The 20,717-nt window shown below is 43.8% G+C and overlaps 1 protein-coding gene across 1 annotated transcript in view; it reads left to right on the forward strand.

Moving 5' to 3' along the window:
• Positions 1-1,194: 1,194 nt before the first annotated feature.
• LRP4 (LDL receptor related protein 4) overlaps positions 1,195-20,717 on the forward strand; it is a gene marked incomplete at its 5' end in the record, with an annotated part of 53,583 nt that continues 34,060 nt past the window's right edge. The window contains 11 exons of the mRNA XM_089675918.1: positions 1,195-1,311; positions 5,300-5,428; positions 5,675-5,794; positions 7,918-8,043; positions 12,125-12,250; positions 13,749-13,883; positions 14,916-15,041; positions 15,543-15,773; positions 17,472-17,628; positions 19,293-19,510; positions 19,798-19,974. Coding sequence (XP_089532044.1) covers positions 1,195-1,311; positions 5,300-5,428; positions 5,675-5,794; positions 7,918-8,043; positions 12,125-12,250; positions 13,749-13,883; positions 14,916-15,041; positions 15,543-15,773; positions 17,472-17,628; positions 19,293-19,510; positions 19,798-19,974 — 1,662 coding nt within the window. The remainder of the gene's footprint in view (positions 1,312-5,299; positions 5,429-5,674; positions 5,795-7,917; positions 8,044-12,124; positions 12,251-13,748; positions 13,884-14,915; positions 15,042-15,542; positions 15,774-17,471; positions 17,629-19,292; positions 19,511-19,797; positions 19,975-20,717) is intronic.

The raw sequence follows: 20,717 nt of genomic DNA on the forward strand, positions 1-20,717 counted from the left end.
GGCTACAGTCTGGACCCCGCTAAGTCTGTACAGTAAACCATCCCTTTGTTTTGAATGTTTGGAGAACCCCTGTTCTATTAGATGAGCTCCAAATTGATATAATTGACTGATGCGCTGATGCTGTGCTAAAACCAAAGCACAATTGCAATCCATTTAAAACTCCTCACATCCCTGTGCTGCGGGTGCAGTGCATTTTGAAAATTCCTTCTTGCTTTTATCTTTTGCTGCGGTTTTCAAAACTGCACCGAAAATGCAGGTCCTCATTGTAACGAATAGCAAATATGTCAAAAACGCATTTTTTTGGTGCATTTCTTGAGTCGCCTTTAAGTTTCACAGTTGAATGCTTGGTAATAGGCACCCAGAAAATGCACTGGAAACACGGAAAAAATGCATATGCGTTTTTTTTGTTGGAGCAGCATGAAAGCAGCCCAAAGCAGACCGTCATGTAGGCGGCAAAAGGTGAAATGCATATGACAGATAACGGCTGTATCATCGATCTCTATGCTGTGAGCACAGGTCTTGTATGGAAGAAGTTTGTTGTCATGAAAAGGTGGTTTTGTTGAGTAAAACCTGAAATTTCACTATAAATGATCCTGATGATGGATGGAGGATGATGGATGGAGGATGATGGATGGAGGATGATGGATGGAGGATGATGGATGGAGGATGATGGATGGAGGATGATGGATGGAGGATGATGGATGGAGGATGATGGATGGAGGATGATGGATGGAGGATGATGGATGGAGGATGATGGATGGAGGATGATGGATGGAGGATGATGGATGGAGGATGATGGATGGAGGATGATGGATGGATGGTTGATGGATGGATGGTTGATGGATGGATGGTTGATGGTGGATGGATGGTGGATGGATGGTTGATGGAGGATGGATGGTTGATGGATGGATGGATGGTTGATGGATGGTTGATGGATGGATGGATGGTTGATGGTGGATGGATGGTTGATGGAGGATGGATGGTTGATGGATGGATGGATGGTTGATGGATGGATGGTGGATGGTGAGGGATGATGAGGGATGGATGATGATTGATGGATGATGATAAAAAATTGAATTCCATAAATGTGAGCTATAATTCTGTCCATTTGTTGTTGCACCTGTCTCTGTGCTTGCATTGGTTTAGAAGGTCATAATATGATCCAATCTTTGTATCTTGTATCTCTTCCCATAGATATGAGGAAATGCTCAGAGAAGGAGTTTGGGTGCTCTGATGGCAGCTGTATTGCAGAACACTGGTTTTGTGATGGAGACACAGACTGCAAGGACGGATCGGATGAAGAAAATTGTCGTAAGTAAATCCAAATATTCCAGAAATCGAATGGCAATTAAAGCCGTTCTTCACCCTGGAAACAAAAATGTAATAGCAGCTACTGTTGCTGCTGACTTTTTTAAAAAACAAAAAACACATGTCCATGGATCCAGCACCGCCCTCACCCAGGCCGGCTCTTCACCGCTGTTTGGGTCACCGACACCAGCATGTCAACTGTGGGAAGCCGGCTGTGACTCTGCATCCTGAATCACAGCCGGATCCCCACTGTGCATGTGCAAGCTGTGCTGTGCCCTGTGAACGGTCCCACAGCCTCCTGAGAACTGTGACTTGTCCCAAGAGGCTCTGAGTGTGAGGGAGGTGCAGATTTCCATTCCAATTGCCTAGGCAGCCTGAGCGGAAGTAGAAGCAAGTACCTCTGAAAACAAGGTATTCTCCCCCTCCCAGATAAAAATTCCAAATATTGGGGAGGAGGAAGAAAAACGGAATATCCGCTTTTGGGTGAGGTTCCACTTTAACTTTCAGAGAGCTTCTGAAGCCATAGAGAAAGAATGATGTTCTCACTAATAATAATATGGAAGATAAGGATCCATATCTAGCATCCAATTTGCCAAATTAATATCCCAGTATATATACCGCCATTTGTAGATGCTGTAACCTTCATGTAAACCCGCAGGCCAGAGTACTGGGTGTCATTCTGGACTCCAACCTATCCTTCCAGCCCCAAGTCCAATCTTTAACAAACTCATGCAGACTCCACCTCCGCAACATCGCCAAAATCTGCACGTTCCTAACCCCAGAAACCACTAAACAGCTCATCCACTCCCTCATCATATCACGACTCGACTACTGCAACTCCCTCCTCACTGGCCTGCCTCGCCGCTGGCTATCCCCGCTTCAGTCGATCCTGAATACGGCTGCCAGACTCATTCACCTTTCCAACCGCTCCGTTTCCGCCACCCCCCTCTGCCAATCCCTCCACTGGCTTCCGATTGCGCAACGGATCAAATTCAAAATCCTAACACTGACGTACAAAGCTGTCCACCATACTGCCCCGAACTACATCACTGACCTAATATCCAAGTACCGCCCAACATGCACACTCCGCTCCTCACAAGACCTCCTTCTCTCTAGTTCCCTGGTCTCCTCCTCCCATGCCCGCCTCCAAGACTTCTCCAGGGTGTCACCCATCCTCTGGAACTCCCTGCCCCAACCCATCAGATTATCACCTACTCTCCTCTCCTTTAGGTGCACCCTGAAAACCCATCTCTTCAGGGAAGTCTACCCCACCCCCTGCTAACTTGCCGACCCCCTCCACTCTTCCTACCACTCCGTCCCCCACAGCTATCTCCTCCTGTACCACCATCCCCTCCCTTCTAGATTGTAAGCTCGAAAGAGCAGGGCCCTCGATCCCCTCATGTTTTGCATTGTATTGGTATTGTTCTGTCACATGTTCTGTCCCCCTTTGTAATGTACAGCGCTGAGCGAACTATTGGCGCTTTATAAATACTGTATAATAATAATAAAAAAACAATTAATATACACTTAGTGGGATTTTTTTTTTTTTTTTTAGCAAAGACATGTAGCAGAATACATTTTGGCCTAAATTTATGAAGAAATGTTACTTTTCAATTTTTTTTTTTTACTGGATATGTTTTATAGCAAAAAGTAAAACATATAGTTTGTGTTTTTACTTATTTTTTTTGTTTTTTTGGGGTTTTTTTTTCCCCCCAAATTGTCATGGTGGTTTGTTTTATAGCACAAAAAAAAAAACAGAGGTTATCGAATACCACCGAAAGAAAGATCTATTTGTGGGGAAAAAAAATGACATAAAATTTCATTTGAGTGCAGCGTTGCATGACTGTGCAATTGTTAAAATAACACAGTACCACATCGCAAAAAAATGGCCTGGTCAGGAAAAGGGGTAAATTCTCAGGAGGGCAAGTGGTTAGAGAAGAAATGTGAGCAAAAAAAAAACATTGCATGGGTTAAATGCTCATTTTTCTTTAGGGGTTCGGAGAGTGGAGACATACTTACTTAGTCCTCTGATCCTCCGAGAGCAAGACCTGTCATTCCCCCCCTGTACACTAGAGGTCTTGTGAATGGACTGTTCCTGATGTCATAATGCCCATAGACAAGCTCTGGAAGTGAGGACTGCAGGAACAGTCCACTGCTGAACATAGGGGTGTGCTGTTTTCCAGAGGATCGAAGGATTGTGCAAGGATAGCCTTTCTGTGCACCCCTGGACAAAATGCGCCGTTAACCTGTGCACAGCAGGCACAGCCCCACTACATGGGAAAATAAAAAAAAATTAACTGGAGTTTTGCTTTTAAAGAGATTTTCAACATTTTTGTCTGTGTTTTCCCTTTCTGTCGTGCTAACCATGTTTTTTCTAGATGGGAAGTGAAGGTAACTCTCCAACAGAAAATAAATGCTTTTCTTTAGTAGAGTAGGTGAACGCTGCAGCCTCTTTCAGATTTTTTTTTTTTTTCTGTTACTCCTGTAGATTTTCCCTAATTTTCTGTCTTGTGAAATGGTTATCAGCAGAACAGGAAGTGGGAGAAAATCTCACTAATAGTGCCCCAGATAGCCGTAAAAACCCAACAAGACTTGTGATCCTTCCTGGTTGCCAAGGTATCTGTGAGTGCAGATAGGTTATCAGTACTACCACTGACAATGGGGTAGGAGCACTACCATTGACAACGGGGCAGGGGCACCACCATTGACAACGGGGCAGGGGCACCACCATTGACAACGGGGCAGGGGCACCACCATTGGCAACGGGGCAGGGGCACCACCATTGGCAACGGGACAGGGGCACCACCATTGGCAACGGGGCAGGGGCGCCACCATTGGCAACGGGGCAGGGGCGCCACCATTGGCAACGGGGCAGGGGCGCCACCATTGACAACGGGGCAGGGGCGCCACCATTGACAACGGGGCAGGGGCGCCACCATTGACAACGGGGCAGGGGCGCCACCATTGACAACGGGGGCAGGAGCGCCACCATTGACAACGGGGGCAGGAGCGCCACCATTGACAACGGGGGCAGGAGCCCCACCATTGACAACGGGGGCAGGAGCACCACCATTGACAACGGGGGCAGGAGCACCACCATTGACAACGGGGGCAGGAGCACCACCATTGACAACGGGGGCAGGAGCACCACCATTGACAACGGGGGCAGGAGCACCACCATTGACAACGGGGGCAGGAGCACCACCATTGACAACGGGGGCAGGAGCACCACCATTGACGACAAGGGGGCAGGAGCACCACCATTGACGACAAGGGGGCAGGAGCACCACCATTGACGACAAGGGGGCAGGAGCACCACCATTGACGACAAGGGGGCAGGAGCACCACCATTGGAAACATTACAGCAGAGACCAAAGTTCCACTCCCCTTCCAGGAAACCTGTACACACAGTGCACTCCTCTACCTATAAATAGCAGAAGCTTAAACAGGCCTCGTAATTTCTAACAACATTTTAAACATTTTACAGCCTACAGTTCCACTTTAAAGCTGATTTTTGTGCATACAAAGCTTTTATTTAAATATATTCCTCCATAGCCACCAATGATATCCACTAGGTGTGCACCTAATGCTTTTGCAAACCCAGACATTGCTTTGTAAAAGTAGCAGTGACATGGTCACTGTGCTGTATATGGCCTGTGCGGAGAGCAAAGCTGTAGGAGGGGCCTAGCCGATTCACCCATTGCAGACTTCCTGCAGAAAATGACAGGAGGGGTGGAGACAAGACCAGTCACCCTGCACAAGGAGAGAGAGCAGCAGTGACTGGTCTATCAGGAAACTCCTACACACTGGATTATTGCACAGATCTATGAGAAATACACCAAGACAGGAGTAAGAATACACATGACTTTGACAATATTTGCATATCCCAGATTTTGACTTGCAGTAAACTGAATTCTAATTGGTTGATGCAAGTTATAGCACTTGACTGCTCCCAGTAATGCTTATAAACCTGGTTTGGTTTCTATTTTAGCTTCTGACGTTCCTGCTCCTAGCTGCAGTGCAGAGGAGTTCCAGTGCGCCTATGGCCGCTGCATCCTGGATATCTATCACTGCGATGGGGACGATGACTGCGGAGACTGGTCTGATGAATCTGATTGCTGTAAGTGCTGCCGATACGTTTTGTCTCACCTAGTTATCAGTTCTTTGCGGCTTCCTCCGGGTTCTTTGTACCTCTTGTCTGATCTGGTCCTCAGTCAAGCCGTCACCTGCTGCCGCTGTCTGTTCTTATCACCCGGAGCCTGGATGTTCTCTGCTGTTTATGCCGCAACTACACACATTTCCTATTTGCAGTTCTTCTTAATGATATTACAGAAACATCCATTTGCCTTTTTTATTTGTACCTTAGCATCGCATCAGCCATGCCGTTCAGGAGAATTTATGTGCAATAGCGGCCTGTGTATAAATTCTGGATGGCGCTGTGACGGAGATGCGGATTGTGATGACCAGTCGGATGAAAGGAACTGCAGTAAGTACCATAAAGAAGACTTCTGCACAGTAATTCAAGTCCAGTTTGTTGGACCTCATTTACAAATGTACCAGCACTTTTACTGGATAAATAGCTATCCACATTTTGTACTGTGCTAATGGGGTAATATGGTACTAGATCAGGCCTTAAAATTTCAGGTCCTGAGCTACTAGCCAAGGCCTTAGAGTTACTCGCCACCAACAAACACACAGACATGTACATACACACACACACACCTACACACACAAAAAAAACATGTACATACACATACAGACACATGTATACACACACAGGCACGTACAGACACGCATACACAGAAATACACACGCACAGACACATGTACACACATACAGACACATGTACGTACATACAGTCACATGTACGTACGTACGTACGTACGTACGTACGTACGTACACACACACACACACATGTACATATATACACACATGTACATACAGACACACGTACATGTACATGCACACATACACGCAGACACATGTACAGCTACACACATGTACATGTACATGCACACACCCCCCTATAAAAAGTTGCAGTACTTCCTTACCTTCACTCACAGATCCGAGTGCTGCACTCTAGGGGGAGGCAGAGAGCACAGCACACACTCTTTCCTTTGCTTTCACTGCGCTCAGCTATTGAGCAGTCTGACGGCTCCCAGTGCCAATGACAGATCCGGCCTGAGCTCCGAGCCTGCTCAGCAAGACGGCCCTGGGGGACACTCGCCCCCACCATAATTTCCACTCGCCATTGGCGAACAGGCAAGTGGAAATTTCAAAGCCTGTACTAGATGATGAGTTGAAATAAATACGTATTTCCTATGATTCTTAGCTTCATCTACTGGCTATATTGTTGGATTTTTCCCAAGCCATTTTTTTTTTTTATAAATTAAAGTAGTACTAAAACGAAAACTTTTTTTTACCTTTTTGATGCATTGCTTGCATTAGGGTAAAAGTGTTTTGTATTTGTTTGTGCTCCCCCTTCCCTGTTTGAAGAAGAGAGGGAAGAAGAGATCAGCTCTGTGTCTGGCTGCATCTCCTCTCCCCCATCTTCCTCTTCACACAGGGACTCGAACAGCAGCAGGAGCCATTGGCTCTTGCTGCTATCAATCAAATGTAGTGAAGAGGAATTGGGGGGCTGGGCTTTTCCCGCTGTGTATGTCTATGGAGCGTGGCTCCCTAGATACACAGGTCGAGACCATGCATGCAGCGTGTATCCCATAGCAAATCGCTTCCTATGGAGACACACAAAGAGGAGGAGCCGAAATCGCCGGCAGGGGACCTGAGAAGGGAAGGATCAGGGCTGATCTGTGCAATACCATTGCACAGAACGGGTGATGAGTATACCATGTTTATTTTAATTGAAAGAAAAATTCAGACATTAGTAACACTTTTAATAACTTTCAACCTGTAGAGCAAATAGCCTGAGAGCATTTAAATATGCCCCAGTTAGCAGATTGAATGCATGGACGGTTTTACTGGTTGAATAGCTATGCAAATTTCAAAAGATAAAATATTAAACATATACATTATCCCCTGCTACAAAACATTCACTGTATATAGGAACTCTTGAAGTGGACTTGATCAGCCACTAACTTTGTAGCATCTGGTAGCTGACCATTGATTTTACACTTAAACTGACCAGTGGTTCCTGCTGAAATTCACTGAATGCGTCCAGGGCCGATCACTTGCGTGTAATCGCAGGGTGACAGATTACATGCCATTGGCCGAAATTGACTGCAAGAGCTAGCAGCCTTCCATTGCTTTCAGTAGGGCTTCCTCTCACAGCTAATCGTGGGAAGACACACTGGGGTTCTTCCATATAACTGCAGGCAGAGTGCATTCACAAGTGTGATTGCACCCTTTATCACCCCATTGTACATACACGTTGGGCGACCTTCCTTTGTCTCTGTAGACAGTGATGTCTAGTAGTGGCCTTCCTCTTCAGCCATTTATAGTAGAAAATGTTTAAAACTTTCCATCCTGTAGAGTGTTCAGAGTGTTTACATCAATATATAATGGATCCTAACCGGACTACCTATCAGAGATCTGTATTTTATTGCTTTAGTATCTAATGGAAGATCGTCTTGTGTGTTGTATCCCCACAGCAACTTCAGTGTGCACAGCAGACCAGTTCCGCTGCGGTACGGGCCGTTGTGTGCGCCTCTCCTGGAGGTGTGATGGAGAGGACGATTGCTCTGATAACAGTGACGAGAAGGGATGTGAGAAGACTGGTGAGTAGGAACTGTCTGAGTAGGGGGAGTAAGAAGGCAAGGAAGTAACGGAGAAGAGTACACAAGGTCAGGTCATACTAAGAATGTAAGAGATCAGGTTATACTGTGGAAAAGAATGTACAAGGCCAGGTTATATTAACAGTGCCAGGGATCGGTTATAACAGAGAATGTGCAAGGCCAAGTCATACTGAGAATATAAGGGGCTGGGTTAAAGGAAATCTATACTGAGATCGCCATGGAGGCTGCCACTTCTGACATGTCTTTTCAAAATTGCTTATTGCCAGTTTTTAATGCAACCAAAATCAGTTCCTGAAACATACATTATTTTGCCAAAAGTATTGGTCTCCCCCTCCAAATCATTGGATTCAGGTGCTCCAATCACCTCCATGGCCACAGGTGTATACAATCAAGCACCTAGGCATGCAGACTGCTTCTACAAACATTTGTGAAAGAATGGGTCGCTCTCAGGAGCTCAGTGAATTCTAGCGTGGTCCCATGATAGGTTGCCACCTGTGCAATAAGTCCATCCGTGACATTTCCTTGTTACTAAATATTCCACGCTCAACTGTTAGTGGTATTATAACAAAGTGGAAGCAACTGGGAACAGCAACTCAGCCACCAAGTGGTAGGCCACGTAAAATGACAGATCGGGGTCAGCACATGCTGAAGCGCACAGTGCGCAGAAGTCTCCAACTGTCTGCAGAGTCAATAGCTAAAGACCACCAAACTTCGTGTGGCCTTCAGATTAGAACAACAGTGCGCAGAGAGCTTCATGGAATGGGTTTCCATGGCCAAGCAGCTGCATCCAAGCCTTACATCACCAAGTGCAATGCAAAGCGCCAGATGCAGTGGTGTAAAGCATGCCGCCACTGGCCTCTAGAGCAGTGCAGACGTGTTCTCTGGATTGACCAATTGGTCTTTTTGTGGCAATCTGATGGACGTGTCTTGGTTTGGCGGTTGCCAGGAGAGCTGTACTTTCCTGACTGCATTGTGCCAAGTATAAAGTTTGGTGGAGGGGGGATTATGGTGTGGGGTTGCTTTTCAGGGGTTGGGCTTGGCCCCCTAGTTCCAGTGAAGGGAACTCTTAAGGCATCAGCATACCAAGACATTTTGGACAATTTCATGCTCCCAACTTTGTGGGAACAGTTTGGAGATGGCCTCCTCCTGTTCCAACATGACTACGCACCAGTGCACAAAGCAAGGTCCATAAAGACATGGATGAGCAAGTTTGGGGTGGAGGAACTTGACTGGCCTGCACAGAGTCCTGACCTCAACCTGATAGAACACCTTTGGGATGAATTAGAGCGGAGACTGTGAGCCAGGCCTTCTCGTCCAACATCAGTGCCGGACCTCACAAATGTGCTTCTGGAAGAATGGTCAAACCTTCCCATAGACACCGTCCTAAACCTTGTGGACGGCCTTCCCAGAAGAGTTGAAACTGTTATAGCTGCAAAGGGCGGGGCCAACTCAATATTGAACCCTACGGGCTAAGACTGGGATGCCATTAAAGGTCATGTGTGTAAAGACAGGCCGACCAATACTTTTGGCAATATAGTGTATATTCAATTGAATTTCCCATGTCTATATGGTGCCTAATTGTGTGGCCCCTTTACTCCTGGTCACAGTTGCTTTTGAGTCTGTTTGAGCCAGGTACTTGTAGTTTAGGGCAGGTTCACCAGATGTACAAACAAGAACTGTGGGGCAGCACAGTGACTAAATGGTTAGCACTTCCGCCTGACAGTAAAAGGGTCATTGGTTCAAATCCCAACCACGGCACCACCTGCCTGGAGTTTGCATATCGCCTGCGTGGGTTTCCTCCGCGTACTCAGTTTTCCTCACACACTCCAAAGACATGCTGGTAGGTTTATTGGATCCTGTCTAAATTGGCCCTAGGATGTGTATGTATGCGAGTTAGTGATCTTAGATTGTACGCCCCGTGAGGGTTGGGAACAAATGTGAATGTACAATAAAGCACTGCATAAATTGACAGCGCTATAGAAGTACCTGTAATAAATAATCATGTCTATAATGCATTCCATAATTTGCTGAATAATACAATTTTGCAAAAATCCCCGTGAGGCACTTCTCAACCTAAAACCTGAGGAAATCACAAATGCCTCTGACTAAAAGGATTCCTTTAGGGGCTGGCGGTCCTTTTTGACTACAAAACGCTCAGCCACTTTTCTACCTACCCTAATCCCATCACCCCCCCCCCCCCCCCCATTTACTTTATTTACTTTTTTATTTCATTTCCCATGTCTTACTGTATTTGAATCAAAGGATAGCCACAGGATGGTACTCATTAATGTGCTATACTACAGCAGATCCCTACATTGTCTGTATTACCTTCCCAAAGGGAACTGCCACCCAAAGTTTGAAACCTAGCTAAAATAAAGCAAAGGTGTTCCCAGCACACCTACTAGCTAACCAGCAGAAAACCCAAATTACTCAAACATTTGCAAATGTATGTGGAAGCCACACTACCTGGTCAAGGCTTCTCTGTAAAGTGCGGTCCTAGCTCTAATCTGTGGGACTCTTTGCAGGAGCATATATAGTAATAATATAGCAATGGGTACATGAAGGAATGGTCTTCCTACAGGCATGCCTACCCTTAATGTATCCATTGCTATATATTCATGTGGGGGCATTGATGATGAGCTCCATCGTCTGGCACCTGAAACCAGAGATGGGTGGATTACAGGCTATGAGCAGCAATTCCCTTTGGTAAGGTGATAGACAATCTAGGTGGCCTAGTGTATTGGAGCACAGTAATTAATACCATTTTCTAGTTGTTCAAGAAAATGCTAATTGCCTGAATGGTTTGCTGATTCTTTAGCTTCACTGTTTGTTCTTCTAGAACAAATATGCAGATCATTTGGCTCTAACTTCACTGGTTGCATGCTTGTTCTGGCAAGTGGTTCAGAGAATGTCCAAACCAGAGCCCACCAGGCAACTAGCATTTTCAGGAGTTGGGAAGTAGTGTTATCCCCCATATCTCTATCTGTACAGGTCTCCTTGAAACCGAAGGGGATAAATGTACAGGACCGGGTCATATTAAAAATGTAAGCAATTGAGTTTAACCCAGGAGGACAATACAGCAAGGGATGGTCATACAAAGAATGTAAGGGATGGAGTTCAACAGAAGAGGGTTGGATCATTGTAAGAATATATGGGATTGGGTTAAACTCGACATAGAATTTCTAGGCCTTGTAATATGAAAATTATAAAGGACCTGTTTGTGTGTAGGGGGAGAATGTACAAGGCCACGGAATACGGAGACTGGGGGGGGTTAGGTTAAGCACAGGAGGAAAGTATTCAAGGCCAGCATATAGTAAGAATATGAGGAATCCGGTTAAACTGAGGGGGAGAAAATGATAGATCCATCATACAGACAATGAAGGCGTATAGGAAAAAACTGAGGCGGGCAGTGTTCGTGAATCAAATGTTACTAGCACAGTATAGGCTTCTTAGAACACAGAATGTATTCATATGTCTCATTCCATCACACATCCCAAAACAGAGGATTATTCCTAGTTTCATGTCCATGGATGCTGCCGTGCAAATTCTTCCTTTGCACCCCAACAGTCAAATGCGCACCCAGAAACCCCGGTGTATAGTGCACATAAAGCTTCATATTCTAGAGCCATTTTAGTCCAAACTGCATACAGCTGTTTGAGGATTTCCAGTTATCATTGGGGCAGTACATGGAAACCATGACTTCTGTGGAGTTCTGTGGGACCCAAAGGTGCAAGAGAGGAGTGGGTTGTAGAAGGTCAATGAGAGAGGTCATGGCAGACCATGTGAATGGGGCCTGGTCAGAATTAGAAGGAAAAGGTGAAAGATTGGGTCAGATGGAGAAAACTAATGTGAGCAGTTTTTAGAAGTAGCAGCAGCTGGGAAAGGTCAGGCCAAACCCAGCTAATATCGAAGAAGCATGATGTGAAGGTGAGGTTGGAGTGGTTAGGCTGATGGCGGAGTCTGGAGTGTAAAAAAACAAACAAAAAAACCTAAAATGTTAAGCAGCTATTGTTTGGGTTCTGTTATCTTTACATATTATTTCTTTGTTTCTCGTCCATCACAGGGACCCCACAGTGTGCTCAGGACCAGTTCTTGTGCAGTAATGGCCGCTGCATTGGACAGAGGAAACTGTGCAATGGAGTAAATGATTGTGGTGATGGCAGTGATGAGAGCCCACACCAAAACTGCAGTTAGTATTTCTATACTATGCTATGTACAGCTGTCCCCTGATTTTTCCATATGAACAAATGGGCCAAATGATAATGTAGTGGTATGGCCTTATCACAGCCACGTGGATGAAAATTCTTTTATTCTGGTGCATTTAAAAAGCACAGTGGTGCTGTTGCATTAGGCATTCTTTACCCATGCTTCATGTATGTGCGGGCCACAATTTGTGCAGCCATGAGAGCCTATTCATTTGAATGGACTCCCATGCCCCGGGACATGCAGGGAAGAAGTCCCTGCACTACTTGGGAAATTGCAGCTCGCACGGGAACAGAGATTCCCAGTATGTTTGTGATTTCCAGTGCGGGCGGCGTGCCATTACAATTAATGGCAACCACCTGCGGGTCTCGCATTCCTCTGTGGGTGGTGCGGCTGCAGATATTTTTGCGGGTCTTTTAGCGGCACCACCTGCACAGATGTCAACCAAGAGTTAAGGAGGCTGCTTTTTTACATTGCCCATTCATAGACATGACAAATTCTCCAACCACTTGACTACAAGCCTGTAATACTTTTTTTTTTTTTTTTTTTACCAGGCCAGTTTTCAGTGCTGTGATACTGTAACTTACAATTAGACATACAACACTGTATTCAAATAAATTTTATACAATTTGTTGAGACAGATATTGCTTTTGGTGGTATTAATAACCGCTGTAATTTATTTTTTTCTTTTTAACTGGAGAAAAAGGCAAAAAAAACCCCAAAAGTTTCCCTTACTTTCTGTTAAAATTGAAATGCCAAGTATCACTCCCAAAAATACCCGTTTGGAAAGTAGACAACCCAAAGTGATCTTCTCTTTTGCCACAGGTTTTTGGAAATGAAGAAACATGCTGGTATTAAAGGGGTTAAAATATGGAGCTTGGTAATGGTGCACCAGATACAGCGCATACAGGTCATACAGAGAGGGTGGAGGAGGTGAAGGGGCACCCCTTCATCTGCCCCAATGATACGTTCCTTTCCTGTGCAACCCCCAACACGCCATTCTTCACTTGTAGTATTGTGATCATCCCCCCCGCCATGATACTTGCTTTCCTGTGTGACCCCCCTGACACCCCAAAACCCGTGTAAGCTCTGGGTTTATGACCGTCTCCTCCCTAAACATAAAAAAATTAAAACCTGGCTATTGGGTGCTAAGGTCTGAACACTGCTGCATGCTGGAAGGATGGGTTGGGGGGGGGGGTCACATGATTTCCCGTTCTCTGAAGTACTATTGATGTTTCCTGAAGGCTGGGATGGAGCATGCTGAAAAAATCAGTAGGTGAAGGGTTGTCCTTTACCCTAACTGGGCACAGTGACAGTATCTTTATTAGTGCTAAAATCCATGATGTTTAGTAACCCATAGCAGCCAGTCAGATTTCCATGTTCAACACTGAAGGTGCAGGCTTTATGGATTCTGCACAGCGAGTGCCATTGCTTCTTGTATTGTCTTGTCCGTGAGCCAACCTTGTTATAATGTCTTTCCACAGGGCCGCGCACCGGAGAAGAGAACTGCAACCACAACAATGGGGGCTGCGCCCAGAAATGCCAGACAGTGCGGGGCCTGGTACAGTGCACGTGTCAGACAGGATACAGGCTCATGGAAGATGGACGGTCATGCCAAGGTGAATGGAACTGGGGTGCACCTTTTCCAAATGTACAGATAATCTGCATTCATTTTTAGCATTAAAAGGAGAGGGTGCTTTTGCAGTCTTTTTTTTTTTTTTTTTGCAGGAATCTGAATCAGAGGGACTGTAGCACAAGTGTGGTGATGTCATTGCGCTTGTAGTCCATTGATGTCTCCTTCAGCTCTGTAACTAGAGTAGTCTGTACCCCTTTATAGACTGGGAGCTGGAGGAAGAGAGTACAGACTCTAGAGCTATGGTGACACTGTACTGCTAGGGTGACAGTATGTAAAAATAAATAAAAAATATAAAAAAAAAATAAAAATGTAAAAAAAAATGTTTAAATATTATAATTTTTGGTTATATACTAATTTGGATTTTTTTTTTTTTTTTTTACTAAAAAGATAACGGAATACATTTTGGCAAAGATTTATGATGAAATATTATTTATTTACAAAATTTTATAAAAAGAAACACTTTTTTTTCTAAATTTTTGGACTTTTTCATAGCAAAAAAAATTAAAATCCCAGCGGTGAATAAATACCACCAAAATAAAGCTTTATCTGTCTCAAAAAATGGTAAAAAATTCATTTGGGTACAGTGTTGCATGACTGCGCAATTGTCATTCAAAGTGCGATAGCGCTGAAAATTGCCCTGTCAGGAAGGGGGTAAAAGTGCCCGGACTGGAAGTGGTTAAGCTTTCTAAAGAAAGGGCCAGTTTATTGTCCTTCGGATTTTAGAGGGCCGGACTTTGGCTATTGGGAGCAGAAGAGGTCCTGATGTCAGTTGGAATAGACAATGCTCCATCTTTGGTGTCAGAGGAAGGAAGAGCACCCCATAGTTTGTGTCAGTGGGAGGACTGTGACCCATCATTGGTGTCACGGGACCCCGTTATTGTTGTTTTTTTTTTTTTTCTCAAAGACCACATCCTGCAATTTTTTTTGTACTGTGACCTTTGGTGCCCAGTTAGTGAGTTGTCTGACAGAGGACATAAATGTGACACTTTTGTAACTGTGATTCTCCTTCACCCAGATGTCAATGAGTGTGCAGAGGAGGGATATTGCAGTCAGGGATGCAGCAACATAGAAGGAGGCTTCCAGTGCTTTTGTGAGAGCGGGTACCAACTACGACCAGACAAGCGCAGCTGCAAGGCCTTGGGTAAGGTTCACATCTTACTTTCTGTCCTATAATCAATCGTGGGTACACTCCAAACCATGCCGCATCCCTACACTGTGAATACAACAAACTATTCTTCCACTAATGAGACTTTAAAGGCATACATGTCACAACATATAATGAACATTTATTTCATAACCCCATACATATATATGGCTTACAAAAAAATCATGCCAACAAAAGCAATATAGCACAACTGTTATACATAAATCATATAAATGATTATGATATGATTTTATGTATGACAGTTGTGCTATATTGCTTTTGTTGGCATGATTTTTTTTTGGTAAGCCGTACTGTATGTATGGTTTTTATAAAAAAAAGTTGTATTTTAAAGGCATACATGTCACATTTTGTCAGTCATTTTATTAAAATCCCATTAGGGGAAAAATAGTTTGCTCTGTTACTCTCCTACTGCATTTCTGTGCTATCACTGAATCATACCATATTATTATGCAACTTGTAATATGCTTTCTTCCCTAGGACCAGAACCGGTTCTGTTGTTTGCCAATAGGATTGATATTCGCCAGGTTCTGCCTCATCGTTCAGAATACACGCTGCTTCTCAATAACTTGGAAAATGCCATCGCTTTGGATTTTCACCATCGCCATGAGCTGGTGTTCTGGTCGGACGTTACTCTGGACCGTATTATGAGCGCCAACCTGAACGGCAGCAATGTGGAAGAGGTGGTGTCTACGGGTCTGGAGAGTCCAGGTGTGTTGGATTAAGAAGTGAGAGATGGATAGAATATTTCTTCGGCACAATGAGACGATTAAAATGACAGTTGCCACCTCCATCAGCTTGCTGGGCCCTGCTAGAAGGGAGAGCAAACACTAGAGTCTGTTGGTGGTATCTTTCCTCTGGTCTGTTGGAGGTTTTCTATTGCTAGTGTTGCCGGCATCCAGAGTATGATGGAAGGGGATTTTCATCCTCTCCTTATCTGCTTTTCTTGTATGGATCCCACTTCCCTGTAGATGAATGTCGCACTACTTGGTGACTTGGTGGACAGAACGCCCTAAGCCCTGTAAGAATTGACCTTGGTCTGATTTGGGAGGTGGGTGTTGATTTGGAGGCTACCTTGCTTTCCAGTCACTGCATGCAAGTAAAGGAAGCCCTTTCAGAGACGCCTACTCCATGGATATGGGGTCATGGTGCGCCTTTCCAATTTGCAAATATTGAAGTGACTTCGTCTTACCGGGCAGTGCTTCTAACAAGCAGGCTCCTTCTCTAGGCTGAATTGGCTTACCGAACAATAAAAATGCTTAAAGTAGTATCAATGTATCTGTGAACCTTCACCTTGTAAAACAACCCAGTCAATATAAAGTAGAAATGAAAGGCAAAATAAATATATATATATATATATATATATATATATATATATATATATATATATATATATATAATTTTTTTTTTTTTTTTCCTTTCGAGTGACCGCATACCCTCTGTTATCAGCTGCATAAAGAGCTTAAAATGGTAGAGGTGGAGAAATAGCAGTACAATGGTCTTCCCAGTGATTGCCTCTGCAGTAGGGGGGGAAGTTGGTTCAGCTCAAGTCTAATCAGCCAGAAAACTGACTAGCTGTGTTTTCCTGCTTTGTGTGGTCAGTTTTTAATAGGAAAGCAGAGAGGCCATCAGGAACGCCTGGGATTTCACACAAAGCAATACAAAGAGAACAGGATACTTTTTCATACAAGTACAAGGTACAGCAAGCACATATGAATATGGAATGTTGGGTTGACATTTTCTTTAAATGCTCACAGTTGTTTGGTTTAAGACAGTGAGCACAATACAATAAACATTCCCCAGTCAACTGTTTGTTAAAATTCTTACCCCAGCACTTGTAGTTTACAACTTTCAATCCTGTTGGCCCCTGCTCTCTTAGTGCAGCTTTGCTGAACTTCTGGTCTTTTGGTCTTTAAAGGAAAGACTTTACAGTGGACAGTGCAGTCTCCAGTCAGTCTGATAGCTTGGGGAAGGGGGCGGGAGCAGGAACGGAATGCCTTTTTTCCTCCTAGGCTACAGGGCTGTGTGTTTAAAGCACACAGTATAGAGAGATGCAATTCTAGTCCCTGTATGCAAGAGTGACTCCATAGGTGCTGCAAGAGAAAGGAGCCACCCTGAACCCATAAACCTGGGGCAGTGATCATGGCAGCAGATTAAACCAGAACATAGGCAGGGATTAGATAAAGAAGCTGCATAGTCAGTAAGTGATTGATTAAATCAGCTGCTGAAAGTGCCTAAAAACAGAGGGTTTAATTTTATAAACTATAACACTTGAAGTTTGCCAAAACAACAATACAAGCTGAAAATATCAACCAGGCAGCAGTGACTCCATATTGCAGCTTTGTGACTTGAGCGTTTAGCCTTAGGAAAAATATTGCTGAATTCATTGGTCTTCCTTTTCTTGTCCAGGTGGTCTGGCTATTGATTGGATCCATGATAAGCTCTTCTGGACAGACTCTGGCACATCTCGTATTGAAGTATCAAATCTAGACGGGTCCCATCGCAAAGTAATTCTGTGGGAGAACCTGGAGAAGCCACGAGCTATAGCACTAAACCCAATGGAAGGGTATGTTTGTTCTGGAAGGACAAAGGAACATGAAAGAGAGGGTTCCTCACCCTAGGTTCACATCTATGCGGGTGGTGCCACTGCGGATCGGCAAGAAAATCCGCGCAGCCGCACCACCCGCACAGAGAATTGTGGACCCTCGGGCGAGTGCCATTAGTTCTAATGGCACGCTGCTTGCACTTGGAAATGCAACCGTACTGGGAACCGAGGTTCCCGTGTGGGCTGCGTTTTCCAAAAGTGCAGGGACTTCTTTTCCTGCGTGGCACGGGAGTCCATTCAAATGAATGGGCTCTCATGCCCGAGCAAAACGTGGCCCGCACAGCTGCTTAGGTGTGAACATAGTGTTCAAAAGGTTGAGAGAGGCTGCATTATACATCTTATTGTATGATTTATGTTCAACTCTCGTTTAGCTTTACCAAAATTGTATAATATTGGGACAAACCACTCTCTCCTTTTTTTACATTTTTTTTTTTTTTTTTTTTTTTTTAATTTCGAGGTATGCGACCGTAACAATGAAATGACATGAAAATGTGGCTTCACCAACCAAATCAGATAAACAGAACATCAGTGGTACATTTAAAAAGTAAATACTGAGCTAGCTATACATAGAGAGCAACATACCCCCCCCCCCCCCACGTAGTGTGTGCGGAGTCAAAACTAGGTGGTCAAAGAGGGAAGTCCACTGCGAAACTAACTCTTAGAATCCTGAGCATGGCAGATTTTTCTTTATACACTATAGTAGAGAAAAAGAAAGAGATAGAAAGCAGAAAAAGAAAAAAAAAAGATTGGGGGGGGGGGCAAATGAGGTTAAATGCAACACTAAAAAAAATAACCAAGCAAATTGGTTTAAATGGTTTAAATATTAACCGTTGATAAATCAGATTGAAACAAAAAGTAGGCAAGTAATAGTGAAAGGGAGAAGGGGAAGAAATGGTTAATTAGGGCTGATTAGAGAAAACTAACGCAGGCCATAGATGAGTCAAAAACCGAACGTTTAGTCAATTGAAAAACAAAAATGTCATTGGATCAGGTACTGTTGTGTCGCAGCTGCCACATTAATGATGTGAAAACCTGACGATCAATAAGAATTTTCATTTGATTTTTGACTCGTCTATGACCTGATTAAGGGTAATAAAGGAGTTAAAACAAAAACTTTTTTTTTAATAAAATGGGTTTCTTTTTGTGTTTTTGGTTTGTTTGTGTGTGTGTTTTGTGTGTGTGTGTGTGTGTGTTGTGTGTGTTTTTGTTTTTAAGCCTGTCAGGTTGTCTTAACTGGCATCACATGCAGATTGAAGCTCACCCCCTTTGATCTGCAGATGAATGAAACGGACTACAAAATACCAGTGTTACTTTGTATTTCTCTAGCTCTGGTCTGTACAGTATTTAGAAGTACTGTGTTGGATGGTCCGTGAGTTGACATTAGCAGGTTCTTTAGCTGTTGTAGTTATACTCCTCTTGCTTTCATTTTTAGTAAGGGGATGCCCTGCAAGGCAAGGGGGAGAGCAGCGGCAGTGGGTGTAATACACTTGCTCCGTGTACTTTGACATTCTTTGGGGGATGTAGTGCATCCAGTGTCCTCACCTGATTCATGGGCCCTATATGGGCTTTTAAATGTTGTCATACTATAAAGGAATGAATATTAATTTTTTTGTCTTAATCTCTAGCACCATCTACTGGACAGATTGGGGTAATACACCACGTATTGAATATTCTAGCATGGACGGTTCCAACAGACGCGTCATTGCAGATACGCATCTCTTTTGGCCCAATGGACTGACTATTGACTATGCTGGAAGACGAATGTACTGGGTGGATGCCAAACACCATGTTATTGAGAGAGCCAATCTGGATGGATCTAATCGCAAGGCTGTGATCAGCCAAGGTAAGCTGAATTTACAAAATGATAATCAGCCTCACATAGTGAAACCGGAGGAAAGACAAGTCTGTGATGGTGGTTGCAATTGTTTAGACACTTGGCTTATTATCCAATTTTCAGTTGAAAATAGCAGCCAATAACTTGTCAGCTGCTCCAGGGAGAATAGCTACATTTTTGTTCTGGGTTTTAGAGAAGAGGTTCCTTACTTTTTTTTTTTTTTTCTTTTCCTATTGCCTTGCACATTTTACATCTTCTAAACGACTCACTCTCTCCTTGCTTCTCTGTCCCAACAGGTCTCCCACACCCCTTTGCAATCACTGTTTTTGAGGACAGCCTGTATTGGACCGACTGGCATACCAAAAGCATAAACAGTGCTAACAAATTCACTGGAAAAAACCAAGAGGTGATACGGAGCAAACTGCATTTTCCTATGGATATCCACACCCTGCATCCACAGAGGCAGCCAGCAGGTGAGGTGGCACCATAACGATTCTTTCTTTGAACGTGTACATATCATGGATTCCATAAGCTGCACAGAGGAGTGGTGGGTTGTATGTGTATGTGTATGTATATGTGTATATATATATATATATATATATATATATATATATATATATATATATCAATCTGATTCATAACAGCTTTGCTTCTCTTCCTGGAGAGCTGTGATTGACCCACAGATATCACATGGTACATGAGACCAATCACAGCATCCTGTACCATGTGACCGTTCAAAGCAAACATTACATTTTAGGAGCAATAGCTTTTTTTTTTTTTTTTTTTTTTTTTTTTTTGTTCCTGCAATGCAATTTCCAGGTGTGCATGTGCATTGGTATCCAGTTACTCGGCATAACATCACCTTTTATATTTTATCAAACAACTGGGCAATATATTGTGGTTTTTGTTCATTAAAATTCTAAAAAGTGTAGTTTTTCCAAACAAATTGCATTTGAAAAATCACTTCACAAATACTTTGAATTTTTGAGAGAGAATTTGAACGCTCAACCTCTTAGTCTCTCTGGACTCTACTTTAAAAAAAAGTATACCATGTTTGTGGCTTCAATGTAATTTTCTAGCAAAAAAAAAAATTTTTTCATGTAAACAAAAAGTGTCAGAAAAGGCTTGGTCTTCAAGTGGTTAGAAGAGTGGGTAATGTTTTCCCTGAAATACCAGGATAGTGGAAGCAACCCCCCCTTCCCCAAATTACCCCTTT

This window comes from Staurois parvus, unplaced genomic scaffold (assembly GCF_062004578.1).
Source record: "Staurois parvus isolate SC_StPar_1 unplaced genomic scaffold, SC_StPar_1.0 ptg000159l, whole genome shotgun sequence".
In the NCBI taxonomy this organism is placed as follows: domain Eukaryota; kingdom Metazoa; phylum Chordata; class Amphibia; order Anura; family Ranidae; genus Staurois; species Staurois parvus.